This window comes from Siniperca chuatsi, linkage group LG12 (genome assembly GCF_020085105.1).
Source record: "Siniperca chuatsi isolate FFG_IHB_CAS linkage group LG12, ASM2008510v1, whole genome shotgun sequence".
Lineage (NCBI taxonomy): Eukaryota > Metazoa > Chordata > Actinopteri > Centrarchiformes > Sinipercidae > Siniperca > Siniperca chuatsi.
Window position 1 is genome coordinate 21100975 of NC_058053.1, and position 22243 is coordinate 21123217.

The 22243-nt window shown below is 40.4% G+C and overlaps 1 protein-coding gene across 5 annotated transcripts; it reads left to right on the forward strand.

Moving 5' to 3' along the window:
- The first annotated feature begins 133 nt into the window (after positions 1-133).
- On the forward strand, positions 134-22158 carry ppp2r3b (protein phosphatase 2, regulatory subunit B'', beta). 5 transcript variants are annotated; one of them, XM_044217230.1, is made up of 15 exons: positions 135-382; positions 894-1287; positions 10400-10585; positions 10989-11092; positions 11745-11847; positions 13260-13334; positions 13475-13561; positions 14262-14418; positions 15090-15138; positions 15292-15381; positions 15493-15668; positions 16929-17047; positions 17138-17244; positions 18760-18801; positions 20817-20953. In XM_044217230.1, exons 2-14 carry the CDS (start codon positions 934-936, stop codon positions 18776-18778), a joined length of 1626 nt encoding a protein of 541 aa, XP_044073165.1. In that variant the 5' UTR covers positions 135-382; positions 894-933; the 3' UTR covers positions 18779-18801; positions 20817-20953. The 5 variants fall into 5 exon arrangements, with proteins under 5 accessions (XP_044073163.1, XP_044073164.1, XP_044073165.1 ...); XM_044217228.1 differs by lacking the exons at positions 18760-18801; positions 20817-20953 and adding an exon at positions 18640-18748 and having other exon boundaries at positions 134-382; XM_044217229.1 differs by lacking the exons at positions 18760-18801; positions 20817-20953 and adding an exon at positions 18691-18740 and having other exon boundaries at positions 134-382.
- The last annotated feature ends 85 nt before the right edge of the window (positions 22159-22243 follow it).

Genomic DNA, 22243 nt, shown 5'->3' on the forward strand with positions numbered 1-22243 from the left:
GGAAAAGTGCAGCACGATACTGTGCAGCAGAAGTAATGATGGAGTGGAGAAATATATTTGTACACCATGTCGAGCAATGAAGCGGATTGTTTAACGGTGAAAGTCCATTAAACTGGTGGAGAAACCGGGGTGTTTTGAACCTTCACCTTGCGGAAGATCTCGCGTTAGCACTTTGTGGTTACCAGGGGAACGCGAGCCTGAGAAGTTGCGCGTGCCTGTTGTGCTTTGCTTTTTGCCCAGCGAAATGAACACCGGAGATACAGCGTTACTTTTGTAATTCACAGCTACCGTAAATAGACATGCGTTCAACATCTTCGCTTATGAAGGAAGTAATGTAGAGTCATATCAACGCATTCGGCAGTACCGTCCATTCACTCCCAAGGTTGGTACCTTAGCTAGCCAGCTAACGTTAGCTTGCTAAAGCTCTCCTAGCTAACAAACTGTTGTTGCCTGCTGCTCCTAGTTTTTACCTAACACCAACTTTACCAACTCTGTCGAGCCTGGTTTCTCTTTCCTACATAGTCTGGCAGCTTTAAGTGACGCTAGTTAAGTAAATACTGGCTTTAAGCGCCTGTATTTCCAACAATGGCGTTAAAAATAGCTATGTGGGTTTAACGTTACTACGTTTACTTTTGCTTGTGGGCTAAGTCATTGACGGTTCGCGCTAAATTCAATAACGTTATTGAGTGTTTGGTACGGTGCGTAACGTTACTCAAAGCAAGGACGGTTGACACCAAACTATTGCACGTTTTATTTTCTAGCAGTCACTGCATTTATAATAATTTGGTCAGCTCCTGGATTGTACAGTGTCGCCTTATTAATTGAGGTTGTGCTGTAAATACAGAACCAGTGTGGTGTACTGTGACGTTAGAGTTACTCTTCTTTCTACACAGGTACGTTTGTCAGAGAAGCGATTAAGTAATATTCTGCAAAATGCCGTCACCACAAATCCTCCAGCCAGTTCTTAAAATGAAGGTGGACGAGCTCTTTCTCAACTGGTTGAGTGATCCTGCAACCCAGTCACTACTCAAAGATTATCTTGACATAATCAGAAGTGGACAACACATTGATTTGAGCAGTGGGGACGCCCAGGACAAAAGGTTGTTGACCTTCAATGAGAACAACAATGTGGCATCCCAAAAGAACCTGGCAGAGAAGAAGCCTGCTCCCCTTAGTACTCCCTCCAGCCCCCCATCTGCCAGTACCCTGCCCTCCGGCAGTAGCAGTAATACCAGAGTGACCGGACCCAATGGCAGAGTACTACGGAGGTCTGTCAGCACAAAAAAGGTAAATTGTCTATTGAAACAGTAAATTAATAGATTGAATAACATTTAAATGGTTGACATCAGATTTCTGTAAGCATGTAGCTCATCGCTCATGGACATAATTCGTGACCCTCTTATCCAATCTGTTAGGAAACAGTTTTACAGGTTTAAACAATATTTATTTTCTTAAGATATCATGAAACAGGGCTTTTATGTAAGGCTGCTGTTAATAACATAAAAAACAAGGTGTGTCCTGGAGTTTCAGCCTTCTTCCTGGATTCACCTGAGGTATCTGTCACTCAAGGGTGTGTAGCAAAATCACAGTCTCAGTAAGCTCTGTTTCTGTTTGACAGCAGGTATTAGTAGTAAAATCTAAGGTGCAAGTAGAGAGGCAGGATATATCATTATTTTGCAATGTACGTTGAATATAATTACAACCCAAATTCATATCCATCACATATATTTAAATGGTTATATTGTGTTAGTAGACTGTACACTAAATTACCAGTTTATTTGGTACATCTGTACAATCTGATGCATTCTAATACAATAGCCTAGAATGAATTCCATATTTCTGAAGCTAAGTTAATAACCGCCTTAGCTACAAGCATGTTAACTTGCTTGTTAACTTCACTTTTGCCAAGGAGATGATGATTTGTTACACTTGCAGAAAGGTGTCTGAACATTATTTATTTATTCTTTTTTTTTTTTAGAGGCTGAGTTTGCTGAACACTCTGTCAACCCATAAAATCTAAACCTATGTTATATACATACAAGGATGCACAAAAACCTTGTGTCAATAGGCTTTTTTCACAGAAAACATTTTAACATGTTACAGTAGAAAAAAGACAGGTGTAAATAATAAATATAATGATGGCTGAATTCCATTTAGCTGCTTCAGTTTCAGGGTCCTGGTATTGTGCATGCTGGCGCACTGGCATGGCTCACTGGGACACTTGAATATAACAGAGCCAACATTAATGTTAATAGTAACACCTGTGCTTATCCTATTATGACAGGTCAAAATGTCTGCTGTGAAAGAAGCCTAAGCCATTCATGGGTTTGCTGAGTTGGACTGAGTTACTGGGTTTATGTCTTTTTTGCTTTAATCCCCAGTTTGTAGAATTTCCATGTGATTATATTACCTTCCATGTTGGTAGCAACAATAATTGCTATCGGCTTTAGTGTCTTTTTTTAACACTAGAAGTCCTCAGAGTTGAAACATTTTTTAAAGTCCTGCACACATGGGCTTTAATATATTTATTTAATCCATCCTGACTGTTTATAGATTTCAATTTCAACTTGGCCCGAATGTATCCTCTGGGATCTTTAATTTCCCAGGCTGACCACAAGAGGCTGCTGAGTAGCCTACAGGATCAAAGGCATTGAAGGGCTGTCCACTCTGCACTGTCATAGTGGAGCCTCCGTGTCTGTAGGCATATGTAGTGATTATTAGTCAAATACTTTCCAAATGTTCAGGCCTCACCCACGAATTAGTGTGGAATGAGATGTGGGTGTGTCTGAACCTAGCCTATCCCTGGCACTCTTGTTACTCCTTTCAGACTGTGTGTTGCAGATCTTATTATGCTGTGACTGGGGTCTCCAGAGATAAATAGGATTTTTGCTTTGGGCTGCTTCGATTTATAGAAGAAATCAAGCCACACAAGCAGTTAAACGGCTCAAAATGTCTTGTATATCTGTTCAAGGACTCCCACTCTGTAAAGATGAGAAGTTGTGAACAAAGTGAGTGTGATCACAGTGAGACAGCCAGACAGCTGTGAGCATGTGTTCTTAGAGACTCCGCCTTCTACATGTTGTTGACATGCTAAAGACAGGCATGAGTAGGCGTTCAAGTGGTCACTGGTGCGACATGTGTTCTCTCTCCGACTGAAACACCAGGGCTGGAGAGCTAGACCTAATGTTAGACTCAGAGCAAGGCAGTTGTGTCTTGAAGATGATGTTGATATGGTTTTTTATTATTGTGTTATGAATATAACTATACCCAGCCCCGCATGGGCTTATAAGTCACCACAAATCAATATAAACCAGATCCAGAATACATTTTCAAACACCACTACTACTGCTACAAGAGTCCAAAAAAGAAGAATACCAGTTCACATAACTTACATAATCAGATTTTTAGACCTTCACGTCCACAGCAAATTCAATAGATTACTCATAAAGAATATATATTTTAACCAACTACAAAAATGGGAGTGAATACTGATTTAAAAAGTCGATCGTGCTTACTTTTCCATTCTTTTCAGACAAATGTAGCTAACTAAAACGCTTCAAAAGTAAACATCCATTATAGTTTTTGATCTTTTGTACACCAGAATATCTCAGGTCTAGGTGAAGATACAAACATAGTCTTACCAAGTCCTTGTGACCCGATGAAAAATGATTCATTGCTAAAACAGCCTGAACACGGGAGGATGAGGATGTAAAAGACAAAAAGCATTGCAGCAGCATGCTGGTCTCCTTTTGTGTAGATTTTAGTGTTTCTCACAAGATTGATCAGTTGGCTATGCATCTTTACCTAGAGCTTTCTCTCTCTCTTTTTTTTTTTTTGTCTTGTCTGTTTACCATGAGCTCTTATGTTGAACAGTAAGAGGTTTGTCAGATGAATTAGAACTTTTAGATTTTCACATCCATGTCTCTTTCCTCCCAGTGACATTTGACACCTAATGCCACCATCTCATCCCAGATTAATTAAAAGCAACTGCTGGACAGTTTGTGTATTCTGCTGTGATGTGTCATGGCATGTGGCCACATTGTGCCACTAAATATTAAGGGACTGTGAGGTTGTATAAAGTAATGCTTCTATTTTAAGACAACAAAATTAATTCCTGCATACAGATGCATTCTTCAAAGGATTACTCAAAAATTCAATTTATGTCACACTGGTGCAGCCTGGAACAGCTGGTCTGACTTTGACATCAGACACTGATATAGATAGCCTTGGTTCACTTGTGTTGGCATTAGATACCCAGAACTCTGCCAGTGAGATGAGGTGTGGCAGGGCATTCATCCTGTGTAATTGTTGAATTACAGAATATTGTCAGAATATGTGGTCTTAGATCTTTTATTTACACCATGTACAGTAAATATCAGCTTCCCAGGAAGGCTTGGCTTTAAGCTTTGCTGTGTGGCTCAAATTTTTCTCTGTGGTATGAGTGCAATAGGTCACTCACACACACATATATACTCTATAGTTTTAGTAATATAGAACAGTAGAAATGAATTTACTTCTTTCTGTTCTCAGCGTCTACATAACCTGCGATGGTTATTTCTCAAGATGTATTTTTATAACATGCTTGGTTGGGATCAGCAACATTGAAGCTATTTGAAGCAGGGGTCTAGGGTCATGTTATGTTGCCTGACCTGTCAGAGAGAACCAGGTGTTAAACTGTTTCCCGCAGGTCCTTTTTATTTTGGAGTCTTGGTGACTTGTGAGTGTAAAGTGTACCATTACAAACCTTGGGTTTCGGTTAGGATTCAGCTGGTCTAGGCCTTATGTGAGACAGCACAAAGAAATATAAGGTGTCTGTCAACCTTTGCATTTTAAGAATATTTCTTGAGCACTATGGCAGCTTCTACATTTTTGAGATTTGAGCCAAATTTTTACTTTCTGAAAAGAAAAGTGATCTAATATTTTAGATTTTAATTTCCTTACCCTAGTTTTGTCATTAGTCTCAATTGACGTGTTGTTTGTGCAGCTTCGTTCCATTATAAACTTATAATTGAATTGTGTAAATATGTATAAACTCTAAACACAAATATTTTCCAGCTTGTTCGGTATGCAGCCACATCATTTGGACTCTCACAGTAGTGAAAACCCTGGAAAAATAAAGGTAATGTAATTTTTGAAGTCTGTTCTCCAGGATAGTAAATACTTGCAATGCCATTATAAAGTCAAATTACGGTGTTAAATATCATCTTAGCACATTTAAAAAAAAAATTTTCTTTCTAATAATATATGGAAAATGCAATAAAATAATAGGTAAAATTCACTTGGTCTCTAAAGCTGTTGTCTCTAACAACTAATCGCTATAAACTTTAAGTGTTTACATAGTTAGTTAGTTACTGTAATTCTGTTGTGTAAGTGTGGGGGGCCCTATGCACTGTGACTCCTTATCTGCAGCTTCTATCTTTAGTGTTCTGACCCTTTGCTCCACTGCTGGTGCCATGTAGACTACATAGATTTTTCGACAAACCTCCATGATAACTGTCCAACACTGCTTTTGCATTATTACTCTTATGCAAACTAGCCGATCTGCTCAAATCATGTTCTACTTGCTGGCCTTCCCTGAGCCCACCATGTTATCAGTTAATCAAGGCCTATTTTTGGCCCACGTTCACATGTATCTCAAATCCCTGTCTCAGACATCTGATTGTGGTGGATTGAGCTGGAGCTTTCTGGATTTTACCGCAGCATCGGTCCTGTACCCATGCTGTGAACCAGTTGTGGCTCTACCCTACTGTCATGAGATGGTTTGGGTCACCTCTGTGTGGATTGACTGTGGTAATATGTCACTGGTTCAATCAATGTTTGTAATGCAGATACTGAAGCCAGCCGAACATAGTATTTGTGGGACACCATGTATGTTTGTATCGACAGTTTAGGGAAGCCCTCTGGGGAGTTTTGATCAGGTTTGCCCCACCCTTCTATAATATTTCTTTCCATTGTGGCTGCCTGTCTGCTCTGCATGTTGTCTCTTGAATATCACAGTTTTAGAGCAACGGTGTTGAATGCCATTTTGATTGAAGCTCAGCTAAAAAACAACCTCAACAACTTGTGAATAGTCATCTGACTGCTGGGACTTCTAACATCTAGACCTGCCAATAGTCACCAACTCCAGACGGTGTGTTTCATAATCTGCTCTGTTATGTAATGAAGTGAACATGACTGGACACATGTTTCTGTGTAAATCAGGTTTAACGGCTTACAGACACATTGGGGGGTCAGCCTGAATTGTCGTGTTTTTCTGTTTGTCACAGTGACCCACTAGAGTGTGTGGACACACTTACTTTAGCAACCTATCTGGCTGGTAGTTGCCTCAGAGAGTGATGTTGTTTGGACAACCTGCCTGCAATGGCCCTAATTGATAATGTTTGCTAGAGCTTGTCCATTCTGGTTATTTAAATGGCACATGCTTCATACAACCCTGTAGGAAGCCTACAGTCAGAACCTGAGTATGTTTTTCCATCTGTGTTGTTGCTGTTCACACCATGTGTGAATGGATTTTAAAACACCAACGGGGCTGTTGTGTCATATGTAAACCAACACATCATTATCCCTGCTGTGTTGTGATACCTCTGTTTGTGGAACACACTTTCAGATTCAGGATTTGTTTGCTCAAACACAGAACAGTATTCCATGCAAGTTGACAGTTTCATGTGATCTACCACGTTTTATTTTGGCCTTGGTTCTTTCCTTTCCATATTTGGTTTGAATTGATGAGTGTGCCAGTGTGAAAAGCCATCATACAAGCAGCTTATCAAGCATGTGCAGTTACCTGTGTGGAGGATAACAGGAACTGGGTTTGAGCAGAAACCAGTGGAAAACTGTGGTCTTTGTGATCCTGTCATCTAAAAATACTGTGGGTGTGCTTTCACCTTCCGTGTAAAATAACAACATTAACACATACAGGTTTATTTATGTAGTCTACTGATGTGGACATCTCTGTACCATTTTTGTTAAATTAACATTTACATCAGCAGGCGTATACAGGTACGCGTTGGGCTTTCCTTGTGTACAGGCAGTGCAGTGAACGCAACCCCATAGCTGTTAAATCAGCATATTCATGGAGAATTGAGGTAATTGCCATCACTCCAGGACAGCAGCAACCGGAAGCAGATGTTTGTTTGAGGACTAAAGATACACCCTTGTATCTCCAGATCTAGTTTCTTGGATTGCCCAAACTGTGCTTGCTGGTGCTTTTAATAGGTGCAAACTGGTTCGGTCATCATTCTTTGAATTTGACGCACACACACACACACACACACACCCCCAATTGCCCATCAACTATAATAAGACGTGGAATGGCTGGCAGCCCAAGCTTGCAAAAGGGAAGGCAAAACAAAGACCGCCATACAATCGGATGCAGAACACTGATTATATTTACAGTATGTCTTACTGTTGTGTGTGTATCACTCTTGTTATCTATTATTAAGTAGTCATACCTTGGTTGTTTTCTTTTTTTGCCAATCCCTCATTAAGTTTATTTTGTCTGCCTGCTGTTCTTGTGATGTATACTTTCAGGCAGATTTAGTAACAGATGTAAGCAGATTTAGCAGAAGTAACATGTGGCTTTCATTATATTTCATCACTTCAGGGGTTTTATTTTGAATTTTCCCATTAGTGTCTGTGTGTACTGTCCAAAAGAGGGGGGGTCCAGTTTGCAGGGCTCAGAGCACAAGAAAAGATTCTCTGAAGTTTTTCATAGTGTGGCAGCTTTTCAGAAAGTAAGCCAGTGAACATGAGCAGCGTGTTATTGTGGTATTGACGTGCATCCCTCAACTGGCTTCTGTAGCTTCTGCAAGCTGCAACAACAGGTCTGTCTCTTTACATAACCTTCCATGAGCACTCTGGAATGCAAACTGGAAAGGGCACATCCATTGCACACACCCCTCCCATCCCACACATACACCCCGTCACTTCTTATCTCCCCAGCAGCTTTGAGGCAAAGGCTCCCTGACCCTGTGCAGTGTGTGTGCGCGTATGTGCATGTTATGTAGAGACTGGGACAGAGCAGCAGGCAGAGCTGAGATTGTGCGACCAGATCTGGAATGGGAGAGAGAGTCACAGTAGCAGCTGCTCCCTTGCATTAAGAGGCTCTCACTCTGACAGAGGACAATCACAGGGACACAGACACAGAGGACTTCCACTGGTGCCACTGCCTTTTGCGTACAGTGCTGACTGATACTGAGCAATTTGTACAGTCAAGAGAATAACACTGGACTGAGTGTTGTGTTTGTGTGTATGTGTTCCTCGTCCTGTCTGGAGCGAGGATGAGGATGAGGGAGCTGTCTCTGCGTCAGGATCCTGACCTGAGGAAGGAGTTGGCTCTGCTGGCACGCGGCTGTGACTTTGTTCTGCCTTCTCGGTTCAAGAAGAGGCTCAGAGCCTTCCAACAAGGACAGGCAGGTGTTTGTATGGTTTTACCCTCTACCACATAGGCTTTGCTGGCCTTTCAGCCAGTGGGCATGTCTGTTAATCTGGACTGGTATTTGTGGACTTCATATCTTGGTATTCAGAGATGCATTAGTACATATCTGCTGTATTACAGGCCACTGTTAAACTACAGTAATTGTACCTATTGCTCACTCCACTTATTCTTAACAAAGTGGAACTATAGGTGTTGTTAGAGCCACTTGCACCTAGGACAAGTGAGGACAAATGATATTTAAAACTTTCATCAAAGAGCTTAAACACACTTATGTGCCATATGAAATGTGATTGTTGTGCAATCATATCCACTTTTGTTAGTCAATGACTTTTGCAGTTGTTTGGGGGCAAGGTATTCTTTGTACAGAGAGATGTGAGCCATGGTTATTGGATGATGTTTCATCTTGTGTGGCATGTTGTCCTCAGCCGCTTTACTGTCCTCTTTCAGACCACATCATTGTGGATGTGCAAAATGTCATGGGGCTTAGCGGTTGTGCTCAAGAGCTCTGCTAGTGGTTAGCATGAAGCAAGAGAGAGAGAGAGAGAGAGAGAGGGGACAGTGCTGGGCAGGCCAACAGGAGATGTTTATGTCCTTTTATAGCCATGGCTGACACCAACACACAGGACAGAGAAGAGCAGAGTATCAACAGCATTTATCATTTATCAAGTTAAAATGAGCAGATTACCACTGACAGAAAACAACAGAACAATTTCAATCAGTGTTGACACATATACACGTAGAAGTCAACATGGCTAGACTTACCCCCCTTAAGTTCTCCTCTATAATTTGAAGGTTTTATTGTTGCAGACCTGATGGTTATATGAAGGGAAATATAACTAGAGGTGAGAACAATGGGTAGAATGTGTTTGACCAAAAAACAACAAGATGGTATTTTTATCTCTTAGAGGAGGACTGTGTGTGTGGTCTGTTTACGTGATTATTAAAGGCCATGGAGACTGATCCAGTTAGCAAATTCTTGAGTCATGTAAATAGTCTTTGGGTATGAGATGACGATTGAGAGTGAAGCTTGTTATGCTCAAGCTGTTTTTAGTAACTGGCTAATATGTGCAACATAACAACACATTTGGATCCTAATGCATTCTGGCTATGAAAAGATCTTCACTGATTCACGTCTACAGCAAGACACCCAGTGGAGATTTTATCAATGAATATGATCTCCTCACAGTATGTCAGCTGTGCTCAGTTGGTGTGATAAATCATACTGGTTTGGAATCAAATTTATCATTACATAAAGATGTGGGCCCAATGTTGCATGATGTCATTGTTGGTACTGGTTTCCACTGTCATGATTAAATAGCGTAATAGCATATGCTGCAAAGCCCTCACACACAGCTATTATTTTGGGTCATAGGCAGAAGTAGCTAAAAGGACACACACAGATGACACACACAGATGTCCAAGCTCTGACATATTGGAAGGTTTCTGTGTTAATGAGAGGTGTGGCACCAATGAGTTGACTTAACAAAGACGGGTCACTTATTTATGTATGTTCAAATGCTTGTGTTTATCAAATAAAAATAGAGTAGTACATCTGTCAGTAGATAACCATATATAGATTTTTTATTTATTTATTTATTTTTTTTATTATGTTGTCAGCCTTGACTAGTATTATCTTGTTATTATCTTGCTCTATATAGGCCTTAAATTCCTGACAGAGTAAAATGATTGTCAGTCAAAGCATTCTACACATATTAATGTCAGTTGGTGTATCTTAATCTATTGCAGAGTGACAACCTATTAGAGGGGAATGGCTATCACAGATAAATGGATAATAATTATGATTGCTGAGTTGTCACAACTCTTCCCTGAAAGACCTTGGGGCTGCTGAAAGGTGTGGTTATAGTGCTAGCAATGTAGAGTTTGTGTTAAGGCAAGCATTAGCACATGCTAATGTTTGCTAGCATCAGTGGCTAACAGTTTATTTCTGTGTGTTTGTCTCAGGCCCAGGTGAGGACGCAGGAACCCGTCACCACAGCGCTGAGTGAAAGCATTCCAAAGTTTTACTTCCCACTGGGCCGGCCCCAAGCCAACCTCAACATCGACAGTCTCATTTCCAAAATTGAGAAAATATTTTCCCAATTCCCAAATGAAAGGGCCACCATTGAGGACATGGGGCAGGTTGCCAAGGTGAGAATGTGATTTGTAGCATGGAGGTTCAGCTGCCACCCAGCAAATTATTTTCATTAGTGCCATTTAGCTCCTGACTTTACGAATGTTTGCTGATTTTAAAACTCTGGGAAAATATTATCTCTGTCTCCCTGAGGAATGTGCGAAATGTCCTGAGGGGAACCTAGGTGACGAGAGAAATGACAGCTAGGTTTCCTCAGGAAAGTCCTTAAGTGATGCAACACTGAACTACTTTTCATGTGTCAACAACAGTATCATGTGTCATTGTGCTGTTCTTTTCTGCATTAAAGATAACATGTATATCTAGGAAGTTTAAGAGCTTATTTAATTTTTTTCTCCCATCTCTCTTCTCTATATCCACACCACACACTGCCCCACCTCTCCTGCTTCCTTGTCTCCCAAGGCCTGTGAGTGTCCTCTCTACTGGAAAATGCCTTTGTTCTGCTCGGCTGGAGGCGACAGGACCGGCTTCGTATCCGTTCACAAGTTTGTGGCTATGTGGAGAAAGTAAGACAATGGCTCCTCTTATTCTCACTGGACCACTGGTATACTCACAGCCAAATGACTCATACAATGTTCTATGAACAATGATGACCACTCGTTGAGATTACAGACGCTACATGCAGCTCTCTGCTATCATGACATTTTCCTGTTCGTTTCTAAACAGAAATCATTGATCACAAATGCCCACAAGGGACTAGTTGCTGGGCATATACAGTATTTGAACGAAAACATTCATTCAATGTCTTTCTACGTGGAATTGAAAGGAATACCATAGGGCTTTTGTAATGGTGGCTGTGCACTTAGCTGTATGCCGTTGTATGCAATAGGCATGCTCTTTTATTAATGCGTGAACCCCCAGAGAACTGGACAGACCTGGCCTTTGACTTAAGCTCATGGCTGAGCCATTCTTAGATTAGAGGCCACAACAGATGCTTTCATTATTTCCTCGTTGCTACCATAACACTCGATGCTTATAATCACCAGGGAGCAATTCAGAATCCTAATTTCAGAATGTATTATACCTGCATTTGCACTTTTTTGAGGGGAACAGTTTCAAACTTGTGATCTTGAAAGAATGATAAAAAGGATAGAGAGAACATAAAGAGCAAAAGAGGGAGTAACCTTGCAACCATCTGTTCTCTCTTTTCTTCTCCAGAACTCTGCAGACCTGTCACGATGACGCTTCTAAATTTGTGCACCTCTTGGCCAAGCCTGGCTGTAATTACCTGGAACAAGACGACTTTATTCCATTCCTGCAGGTACTGGCTGCAGCACACCCAGGGAGAGGGCTGGACTTGGCGATGTGGGATGGCAAAATTGCATTGGCTTGGGTGGTGTGAAATGGACTTAATTTTTGGACTGCCCTGCTGAGGCAGTGCTTTTTTTATGTGGCGGAGGACTAATTCAGGGATGTTACTGTAAGCCAGTAATATAGTGGAGGGGAGTGTACTGAAGGGAGGTTCTATTGGTGCAGACTCAAGCTGAGCAGAAATTAACCAAAGGGGGATGGAGATGGAAATGGGTCTCATGTAATACACATATTATAGCACCAAAATAATCCCAGAAAACATGGATGTAGATTTATCAAATAGTTTCATAAGAATAGTCTAATTGACTGTTTGGTCAGTCTTGTCATGTGGACCTGCTGTGTTGGCTGTTTGTATTCTCATTTCCCTCTGACAAGCTGTTGGTGCTCCACACTGGCCCCGCCCTACACCTGATTCATTTTCATGCTGGCAGGAGTGGTGGGGCTGTACTGAACACCCGTTAGCATACCAGCAGAGATGCCTTGTGGCACACGCTGTTTAATTTGTATGGTTCCGCTCAGCGAATCGCCTTTGACTGTTTTGATGAATGAAAGGCGGATTGCAGTGGAGTAGATTTGACTGTCCCCGCCTGTTTCCTGTGCCCTGTGATTTATGTGTTTCTCTATGATTTAATTTCTCACAGTAAGAGTCAAAGAGGTGCGACGGCTGCCCTGAAATAAGGCCTTTTAATTTCAGTGCCGCCTTCGCATTTATGTCAACAATTCTTTCCCCCAGCAGAACGGGAAGGGGGCAGAATAAAGAAAAGACATGGGGGCGAGTTTCATGGCAAGAATATAGCTACAGTTCATTTGAAATGCAGCACACCCCCTGTGACTTTATGGCATGAGGAAGGAGAGAAGGTTAAGAGCAGTCACTAGCAAACGTCTTTTCTCTGGCCTTCTCACGACTTTGCTGTCAAATCAGAGAAGCTTAAGCGCATCCCAAAACTGGTTGACCCGGTGTTTTCTGACTTCAAAGAAACATTTCAATTTGATGGCCTCTCCCAACAAGGCCTGGAGCCTTTTCTTTACATAGCACAATTTATAAAGCATATGGCATGACAGAGTGATGTAGATAGACACTGACAACTTCTGATATTTGAATAAGTATGCATTTATATGCCTACTCTGAATGTCTTGTGTTCTGTCTACCAAAAAAGAAAGACACATATGGTTTGCTATTAAACTCGTCTCTGAGAGTAACTGCAGAATTTAACTGAACATATGTATGTTATTGTAGTAGACACAGCATGTCATTGAGTTGTTCTTTTGCATTTGTGTTTGTTAGTTTTGTGGGGTTTGTTATGGAAATGAGTCAGACATGCAGTAGAGTCAAGATGAGCTGACTTTACTTTATGTTTTCAGGATGTGGTGAACTCACACGCAGGCCTGGCCTTTCTGAAGGAGGCACCGGACTTTCACTCACGATACATCACCACGGTATACTACCATAAAACAAGTAGCAGCACATTACTGCTGCAAAATTGCAAATAGTGAAGCATTAAAATGGCACTGCATTGATTAAGTTTTGCTAATGTATTATTTTGTTAGACATAACAACGCTGTCAACTGTTTTTCAGGTGATTCAAAGGATATTCTACAATGTGAATCGGTCCTGGACTGGAAAAATAACATATTCTGAGCTCAGGAAAAGTAACTTTCTTCAGGTAAATGACTCAGATTCATTTATTTTTAGTCTTAGTCCTTTAAAAATCTAAAAATATCTAATGTTTTTAAAACACATTACATTTTCTTAAGCCTTTATCTTCAGTTGCACAGTCACAGGTTTTAATGGAAATCTCAATGCTGAACCTAATGTACTTAAATACTTACTCTTGATTTTTTTTTTTTTTTTTTTTTTTTTTTTTCAGTAATCACTTAGCTTGCTTTTTTCTCTAAAGAAAACCTGTGTTAATAAGGTAATGTTTATTAAAGGAAAATTCCATTTCATATCAGCTTAGGTCTTATTTTTGTAGTTTGGGCCATCATTTTTATCTGTTATAATAACATTGTTCTTGCCAGCATAATTGCTAAAATCTAGAAACGTGCCAATGTTCAACTCCAACTGGGCGAAACATAATAGTAATGAGATAGGTTGTAAACATGTCAACAGTTTAATCAGATTATCTAAACCACTTTATTTGGAGGTAAAACTAAGAGTTAGGACACTCATAATGTTGGTATAACTCCTCATTGCACTGGAAAACTGTTTGCACGTACAACTACACCAAGTATAGTAGGTCAAAGTTAAACAAGGAAGTCGGTCTGTAAACTATAATGGATGTTTACAACAGACATTGTGGCTAATATTAATAGTATATTGATAATAAACAATAATAAAAAATAACTATTTTTCTTCTGTCCCAGAATGTGGCGTTGCTGGAGCAGGAAGAGGACGTGAACCAGCTGACAGAGTTCTTCTCCTATGAACATTTCTATGTCATCTACTGCAAGTTCTGGGAGCTGGACACTGACCATGACCTCTACATAGACCAGAAGGACCTGGCACAGCACAATGACCAAGGTGCACAAGCACACCTCACTGTTTTCAAGACAGCACACACAAACTTTAAAATAAATTTTGAAACATGTTGCAGAATTTGTTGTATTCCGATAAACTGTATGTCTTATAATCACATACGCAGTTCAAACAACAAATGACAAAAGACGTGCTGATATCTTGTCAGAACACGAGAGGCACACTAAATTAACTTTCCTTTAACCTTCCTGACATTTGTTGGCACAGTCAGTAGGCTGAAACTACATGTAGCTCTAAAAAGCATTTGTAAATGTTATTTCGTCCAGGTCAAGTGCTCACACACAAGCATATACTCATGAAAAAGACTTTGTCTTTGACGCTTCCTCCACACACACTCAACACCACATGTTCTTGGTTGATGGTCTGTGAGTGAGACAGGGGAAATGAGACCAAGATCAATAAGAGAGCAGCGTATATACTCTGCTTGAATGACGCCATGTCTGGAACAATTTCTACTACTATATGGTCAAAATGATGACCAAAGGATTTATAGCATTGTCAAGATAAAAAAGAGCTACACTAGCCAGTCCGGATTTACAGTCTGTGAGAATGGATTACATGTGTTGTGAAAAAGTTGTACATTAACTGAGAGAAAAACCTTTTTTTCCCCCCAACAGTCTGGATTGTAAGTAATGTCTTTTCTGTATTTTTTCTAGCCCTCTCACATAAGATGATTGAGAGAATATTCTCAGGAACAGTAACAAGGTAAGTGAAAAATGTAATAGAGTTTAAAGGATGCTTATCATAAGAAGTGAACTAATCTTTTTCATTGTATTTTTTTTTTTAATAATTATTACACATTTTATGTTTTTATTTAACTTCTGGTTTCAAAAGTGATTGTGTGGTTTATTCCATCAGAGACAGACGGGTGTATAGGGAAGGGCGGCTGAGTTATGCTGATTTTGTCTGGTTCCTCATCTCTGAGGAGGACAAGAAGACTGATACCAGGTATCTAGACTCACAGTCACACTTATTGAATCTTCTGTTTCTTTCTTTACAGCCTTTGTCTTTTCTCACATGCACCTCTGCTCGCTGCTCTTTCCCTTTATCTGTATCCAGTATAGAGTACTGGTTCCGCTGTATGGACATGGACGGGGACGGGGTGCTCAGCATGTACGAACTGGAGTACTTCTACGAGGAGCAGTGTCAGAAGCTGGAGACCATGGGTATTGAGCCCCTTCCCTTTGAGGACTGCCTCTGTCAAATGCTGGACCTTGTCAAGCCTGAGGTCGAAGGTCAGACCTGTTTACATTTATACACACTCTCAGAAGTTCACACACCAGAGAGTCTAACAAGTTCCATTTTTTTAACAGTGACAGTCGCAGACACACATACATTTTCAGGCCGGGTCATTGATCATTAGCTGAGGGAACAGTTATAGATGAAAGACTGACTAACTGATCTGGACGGCCTTATGCCAGCTGTTGGTGTCATCTACACCGTCAACAAATTCCTTTCAGCACTTAGCTTTACCACTAAGCCATTTAGAAGACACTAGTCCATGGTGAGTTTATGCATGTTTAGTATTGATAGCCACAGCAAGACGACCAGGTGGTATGCTGTGCTATTGGAGCTGTGTAATATAACATGTAATATATATGTAACCTCTTGACTTAGTATTTAAGGCAGATATTTCCTCCTCTCGACAGCACAACCTTTACAATTTTAACAGATTTTCTGGTAGGAGATTTCTGGTCTGGTGGTACAAGCATATGAACACTAGCTGTAGATAGAGATGTTACATTGATGACAAGGAGCGTGACATAATATGCTGATCAGATGAGTCTGATGGGGGTTTCACAAACAACCCAGAGAATCTCTAAAGTGCCACTGTCAAGAAATGCAGAATTCATTCTCTCATCAACCAAAAGTCTCTTTTCTGCTCTTTCAAAAGCAGAAACTAGGATTTGTGACTGCTACAAGGATATAAAAATCACATCACTCCATTTCAGGCATCATCTAACAAGTTATCTGTTGGGCTTAGAGTTCACTTTAAGATTTTATACATGACTTTGAAAGCACATTTATGTCTTATTGTAAGGCAAATCGGACATCTTAAACTTTGTATGAGCTAAGCGGCAGCCTGTTTGGCTCCCGTTTTTTACATTTTAGAGATGATTAATTTAATTGGGGGCAAAATTATTGACAGATTAATGAATAATAAAAGCAAAAATTAGTTGCAGCCCTGGTTTGAAATATTGTGGCCCAGCTGTTTTGTAGTTTGATCAGTAGGCAAAAGCTCACATCCTAACCCCTCACAGAGATGAGCTAGGGTGACTGTTGGTGCTGAAAACTGGACATTTACTGAGTCAGCTAAGTCTCAGGCCAATTTTGATAGCTAGATTGGATAATAATAATAATAATAATACCATGAATACCTTGTAGTGAGACCTCTTAAATACTTTAATAATACCCATGCTATAAATCATCTGTCACTGGGTAAATTTGTTTGTAAATTTGTAACTTTTCTAAAGTGCCTATTTTATCCCATCTAGGTAAAATCACTCTGCGGGACCTTAAAAGGTGCAAGTTGTCCCACATTTTCTTCGACACTTTCTTCAACATAGAGAAGTACCTGGACCACGAGCAGAAGGACCCGTTCTCTGTTATAAGGGTAAGGTTAAACTCAATCAGATGTGAGATAGTATCATGACTTGTCCTCTGTCAGAGGTCAAGTGGATCACGTAACTTGCATGTTTTTTAGGAGGTGGAGACAGACGGCCAGGAGGTCTCAGACTGGGAGAAATATGCTGCAGAGGAGTACGACATCCTAGTGGCTGAGGAGGCTGCCAACGATCAGTGCAACGACGTGTAAGTCTGACTTTACCCTGTCTGTTAGATACGGCTGCATATACAATCCCGGGCCCGAATTTATCAAACTGCTAAAAGTGTAACTTTGGACTTACGTGAAAGATAAAAGTAATAATTGTGATGGAATATTGTTGTGAGCTGGTCACCTCTGGTGAAGAAGACTTCAGGAGACTCTGGATGTCTTATACAGCAATGTTTAATGGGGCTTGGTCAAGGTGAAACCTAGTGTAGTGCCAAACCAGGTCCCACCATATTTATCCCTAGGTGTTTCCCTTACAAGGGTTAGAAACTTTAGTCTAAATATGTGTGCTCTTTCTATTGGAAGGTAAACAATACATCTCACCTATGGTCACATTTGAGTTCACGGGATAACTGTGGTGCATTCTTCGGGCAAATAAGTCAGTAACTCTTCATGGGAGAGGACAAGAGCTGCTGTGAGTGACCTTGAAGTTGCCTAGGTAACGGCCTCTCCTATCCATCCGGCTGCTCCCTCCCAGCCTGAGAAGACGGCTCCGGGAGACAATACAGTGAGCTACGGCTGAGAGCACAGAGGCCTAGGGGAAATAACTTAAATAATGGGATATTACACATACATAGGAAATTCCATGAAAATAATCTTACTCGCAATCATAAGAAAATTTATAACGTTGATGACGCCCCTTGGAAATCGAAAATGAACTGAGAGGGCGATGTCAGCTAATTTATTATGTTTCTTATGACTTAAAATTGCTCTTAAATTTAAGAGAGCTTGATGACTGCAGTAAGGAAACTTCCTGATGTATCTCGTCTACCAGCAGCAGAATTTCTTTCCTGCTCCAGTTTTCCAGTTTTCTTTTTATATCAATTTTGGCTAATTTGAATGAAGAATGAACAACATGGCAGATGTAGAGTAAATCCTTGTCTCTGATTGGCTATTCCTGCTTGAAGCATACATGTGATTAATCATGTGATCACTTAAAGTTGCTTTCAAAGGTTATTCCTACACTTAGCAGTAGGCAGGACTTTGTTGCTTGATTAATGTGTCTTATTCTTCAGTTACAGCAAAGTTTGCTCTGTACAGCAAGTGTAATTTCTAGAAGTTTGATAAAGACGGGCCCTGATTATTGTGTCAGCTACTGTAATTACAAATATTTATCATGAATATGGTTGCTGTATTACCAATACTGTATGTTTATCAAATGTGGAAACATAAATTGACAATTGTTGCGGCAGACATTTCGACATGTCATGGCAGGAAAAGCACAGGTTTAATTGATAACTTTTTTTAAGAAAGTCTATTGTGCAGTCAGTGATGGTTTAGTAAAAAGTTAATGTACTCAGAGATAACAATGCTTACACCGTTTTTGCAAGCTGATTTAAAAAATGTTCTGTCTAACTGGACAATGTTCATAGCAGATTGACAGAGCTTGATGGCTCATTGCTAAGACTGGCCATTATGTCCAGCAGCAGAGCCCCTCTGAGAGTGAGTCAGTGACAGATGAGGCTGTTGACAGGTATGTTGTGTGGCGGTTTTAGGAACACCACCGACTTCTAAAGACAGGCTGCTAACCAGAGCAGGTAAGACACTCAGGGGCGAATTCACAAAAGGATTGTGCAGCTTTTGCGGCCGCTAAACCTCCATAAATACAACAAAAGAAACTGTGTAATTCTCAAAGCTGCACCCCTAACTGCACTGCCAAGCAAATAGTGTCTCTGTGATATTTGCAAGTATGTAAATTAAATAATATGCAAACATTTGGCGCAAAATTGTCCTTTCTATGCAAATGAGCCTCATTGGAAAAAGGTAAAATTCACAAACAGCCACACGCAGTTAGAGTGAAATTATTAGCATCTTCAGAGAGTTGCTGGTAACTGAAGCACATTCATAAAGGGGCGTGGTTCCAGTGATCATGGCAGCAGTGACTGTAGCCAGGCGAAGCAACAGCGCATCACAGTACATCATATGCGCACAGGTGGCACAGAGACAGTACAGTACCTGATATTCACCATGAGGTAATGAAACTGTAAAACATCATAAAACCTGCTGCTGTAACAGTCCAGCATGGAGCAGAGTAGGAGAGAAAACACCTCTCATGCCTCTGCCCAGAAGCATGAGGCAGAGCGCAAAGTTAAAGCACTCCAAATACCAATACTCCATACAGAAAAGACATCCTACAGATAGAAACAAATGAAAGAGCAGGGGGAGTTATTAAATAATTCGAATACTTATAATAAGTTTTCTTTCAAATCAAACATCTCCTTCCACATGAGTGGAAATTATTGTTCTTGCAACTGCATTTGTAACATTTTTTGACTCAAACGTTGCTTATCCATGTCATGTGATAAGCTACTTCAGTACATTTTAAACAAATATTGAGACCACTACAGAAAATTGCAGATGAACATTTAACAGACGCAAAACAATGGCAAATTGAATTCAGCTGCAAAATGTTATGGGCTTGTTTGCGCTGTAATATCATTAGTACAGTATCTTTTGTGGATCAGACCTTGAGACGGCACAGATAGCGGTTGTAAATGATGCGCAATTCATTGTGGTATCAGCGGCCGCAATTCATTCTTTGTGAATTTGCCCCCCAGGGTACTGACAGGGACTAAGTGCTCTCCTCCTCTTTCTCTCTAACGAGTCTAGTCCTAAACCCATTCCTAGCATCTACCTTCACCCCACCGGTCTGAGCCAACTGTTAGCAGATAGTTGTTTTGTCAGACAGCACACTTTTATGTGTATGTAGCCACGTGTTAGAGCTGGGAGTCTGTTTTTGAACCAGACACTTTGTTTATTCCTTCCTGCACTATCTCTGTTAATGCTTTTATGTTGTGCTCCTTTGTCCTTTCCAATCACACTGGTTTGTTGAAAATCTTCTGTCTGTTTGGAGAAATAGTTTGATATTTTGGGAAATCTGCTTATTCGCTTTCTTCCCGAGAGTTAGATGAAAAAATCTACACCACTCTCATACCTGTATGTTCAATATAAAGATACAGCCAACAGCCACTTAGCTTAGCTTAGCATAAAGACTGGGAACGGGGAAACAGCTAGCCTGTCTCTGTCCAAAGGTAACAAAATCCACCTACCAGCTCCTCTAAAGCTCTCTAATTTACACGTTCTATCTTGTTTGTTTAAACTGTACAAAAAGTGTAACCATGACAAGTCGTGGTTTTACACGGGTTATGTGCCAGACTATTTCTTGGCCGGGCGCAGTAACTTCTAGGAGTCTTGTTGTTACCGTGAGGTTGCCAGGCAACCAGTGGAGACTTGTTTTTGTTTTTTGTACAGATTAAACAAACAAGATATATAACCTGTTTATCAGTGAGCTTTAGAGGTGCTATTAGGCACATTTTGTGTTACCTTTGGACAAACCAGACTAGCGGTTTACCCGTTTCCAGTCTTTGTGCTAAGCAGCTTGCGCTAACCGGCTTCTGGTGGTAGTTTCATATTTACCGTACAAACATGAGAGTCGTATGGATCTTCTATAACTCGGCAAGTAAGAGTAAGAGCGAAAGAGAGAGTATATTGAAAAGCATGCTCTCTTTCTGGGTCATATATTACTGATCTTTTTCTCCATGTGTCTGTTTAGGTATGATAATCCTTTGAGCCCTTTAGGGCAGCACATCTCCAGTGACCTGGGTCTGACAAAGAGACAGTTCTTTGAGATCCCCAGTCCACACTGCAACCTGGACCTGGATGAATATGAATATGAAGATGACTTTGAATGATCCTCGATCCTGTAGCGTTTTCTCACAAGCCTGCTGAGCGCTGTGCGCTCCCAGACACAGAGCTCAACCAGCAGTGTTAGTGGATGAATCGCATCTAGCCAGAGATTCGCAGGTTCAGGCCTAACAGGACACACTTCAATAAACAGGGAGTGAATGCAAAACCAGAAGACACTGTCAGAGCACTGGTGGGGTCAGATGTACTGGACAAATGGACACAGTATCACATATTTGACTAACAGGAAATGTGAAGCGGTCTGAGCAGGAGGTGGTTCTTCACAATACTTTACTAGATGTTTTAATATTTTCACCGGTCATACTTAAAGAAGTCACAACAGCTGACGCCATGATGTCACAAGCAGCACATTTAGACCTTTGCTCCATCCCCACATGATAACACAGGAAAAATTGTGACTTGCATGTAATGCTTTGTACAAATAATGTTTGGGGCGAGTGTTATTTTATCTGAACATCAGTACTGTGTAATCACATTCACGTGAACTAAATCACATTCTTTACACGCTGGAGCTCCCTGGATTGTTGGACAGAAACCATGTTGATTGATTCAGGTTTCGAACTAATTATCATCTGAAGTCATTGGCTAATGTTACATTCCAGTGATCATAACGGAAGTTTTTCTATAAGACTGTAAATGCCAAACCAGTCACCGTTGAGCCTGCTGTACACACAAGCACAGTTCAGACTGCCATACACACACACACTGTATATTGTACAGACCTGTATTCATTATGACATAGATTTACTGTATGTGTGAGATGGGGTTATAAATTATTAGAGATGAATTTATAAATACCTGTAAATATTAATTGGTGCTTGCTGTGTTGTAAATGATTTGGTAAAAAGTGTTTTAGACAATTCTATGTTATAAAGTACTTAATTTGAATGTACTTTGACAGAACAAAAGGAACCAATTTTAAAATGTTTTGCTTTTCTTTAAATTAATAATAAAGGGTTGGAACAGTAAAGAAAACAGAGTGTGCAGTTTAATTTGATCCATCTAGTAAAAACTGGTTTTAAAATGTTCACTGTTTTGCACACTGTAGATGTCTGTCAGCTGAATACCACAGGAACACAATATTTCCAGAATGTAAGAAGCACTTTGTTGGTGATTGTCACCATACAGCTGCTGTTGTACACAAGCATAAATACAGATGTTGAAAGGCAATGAAATACTTTGAAATGTTATCCCTCTTGTAACGTGTCTTTGTGGGTTTTAAGTGGAATAAGGTGTAAAAAGGTATTAATAGAAAATGAACATGTTAAAAAAATA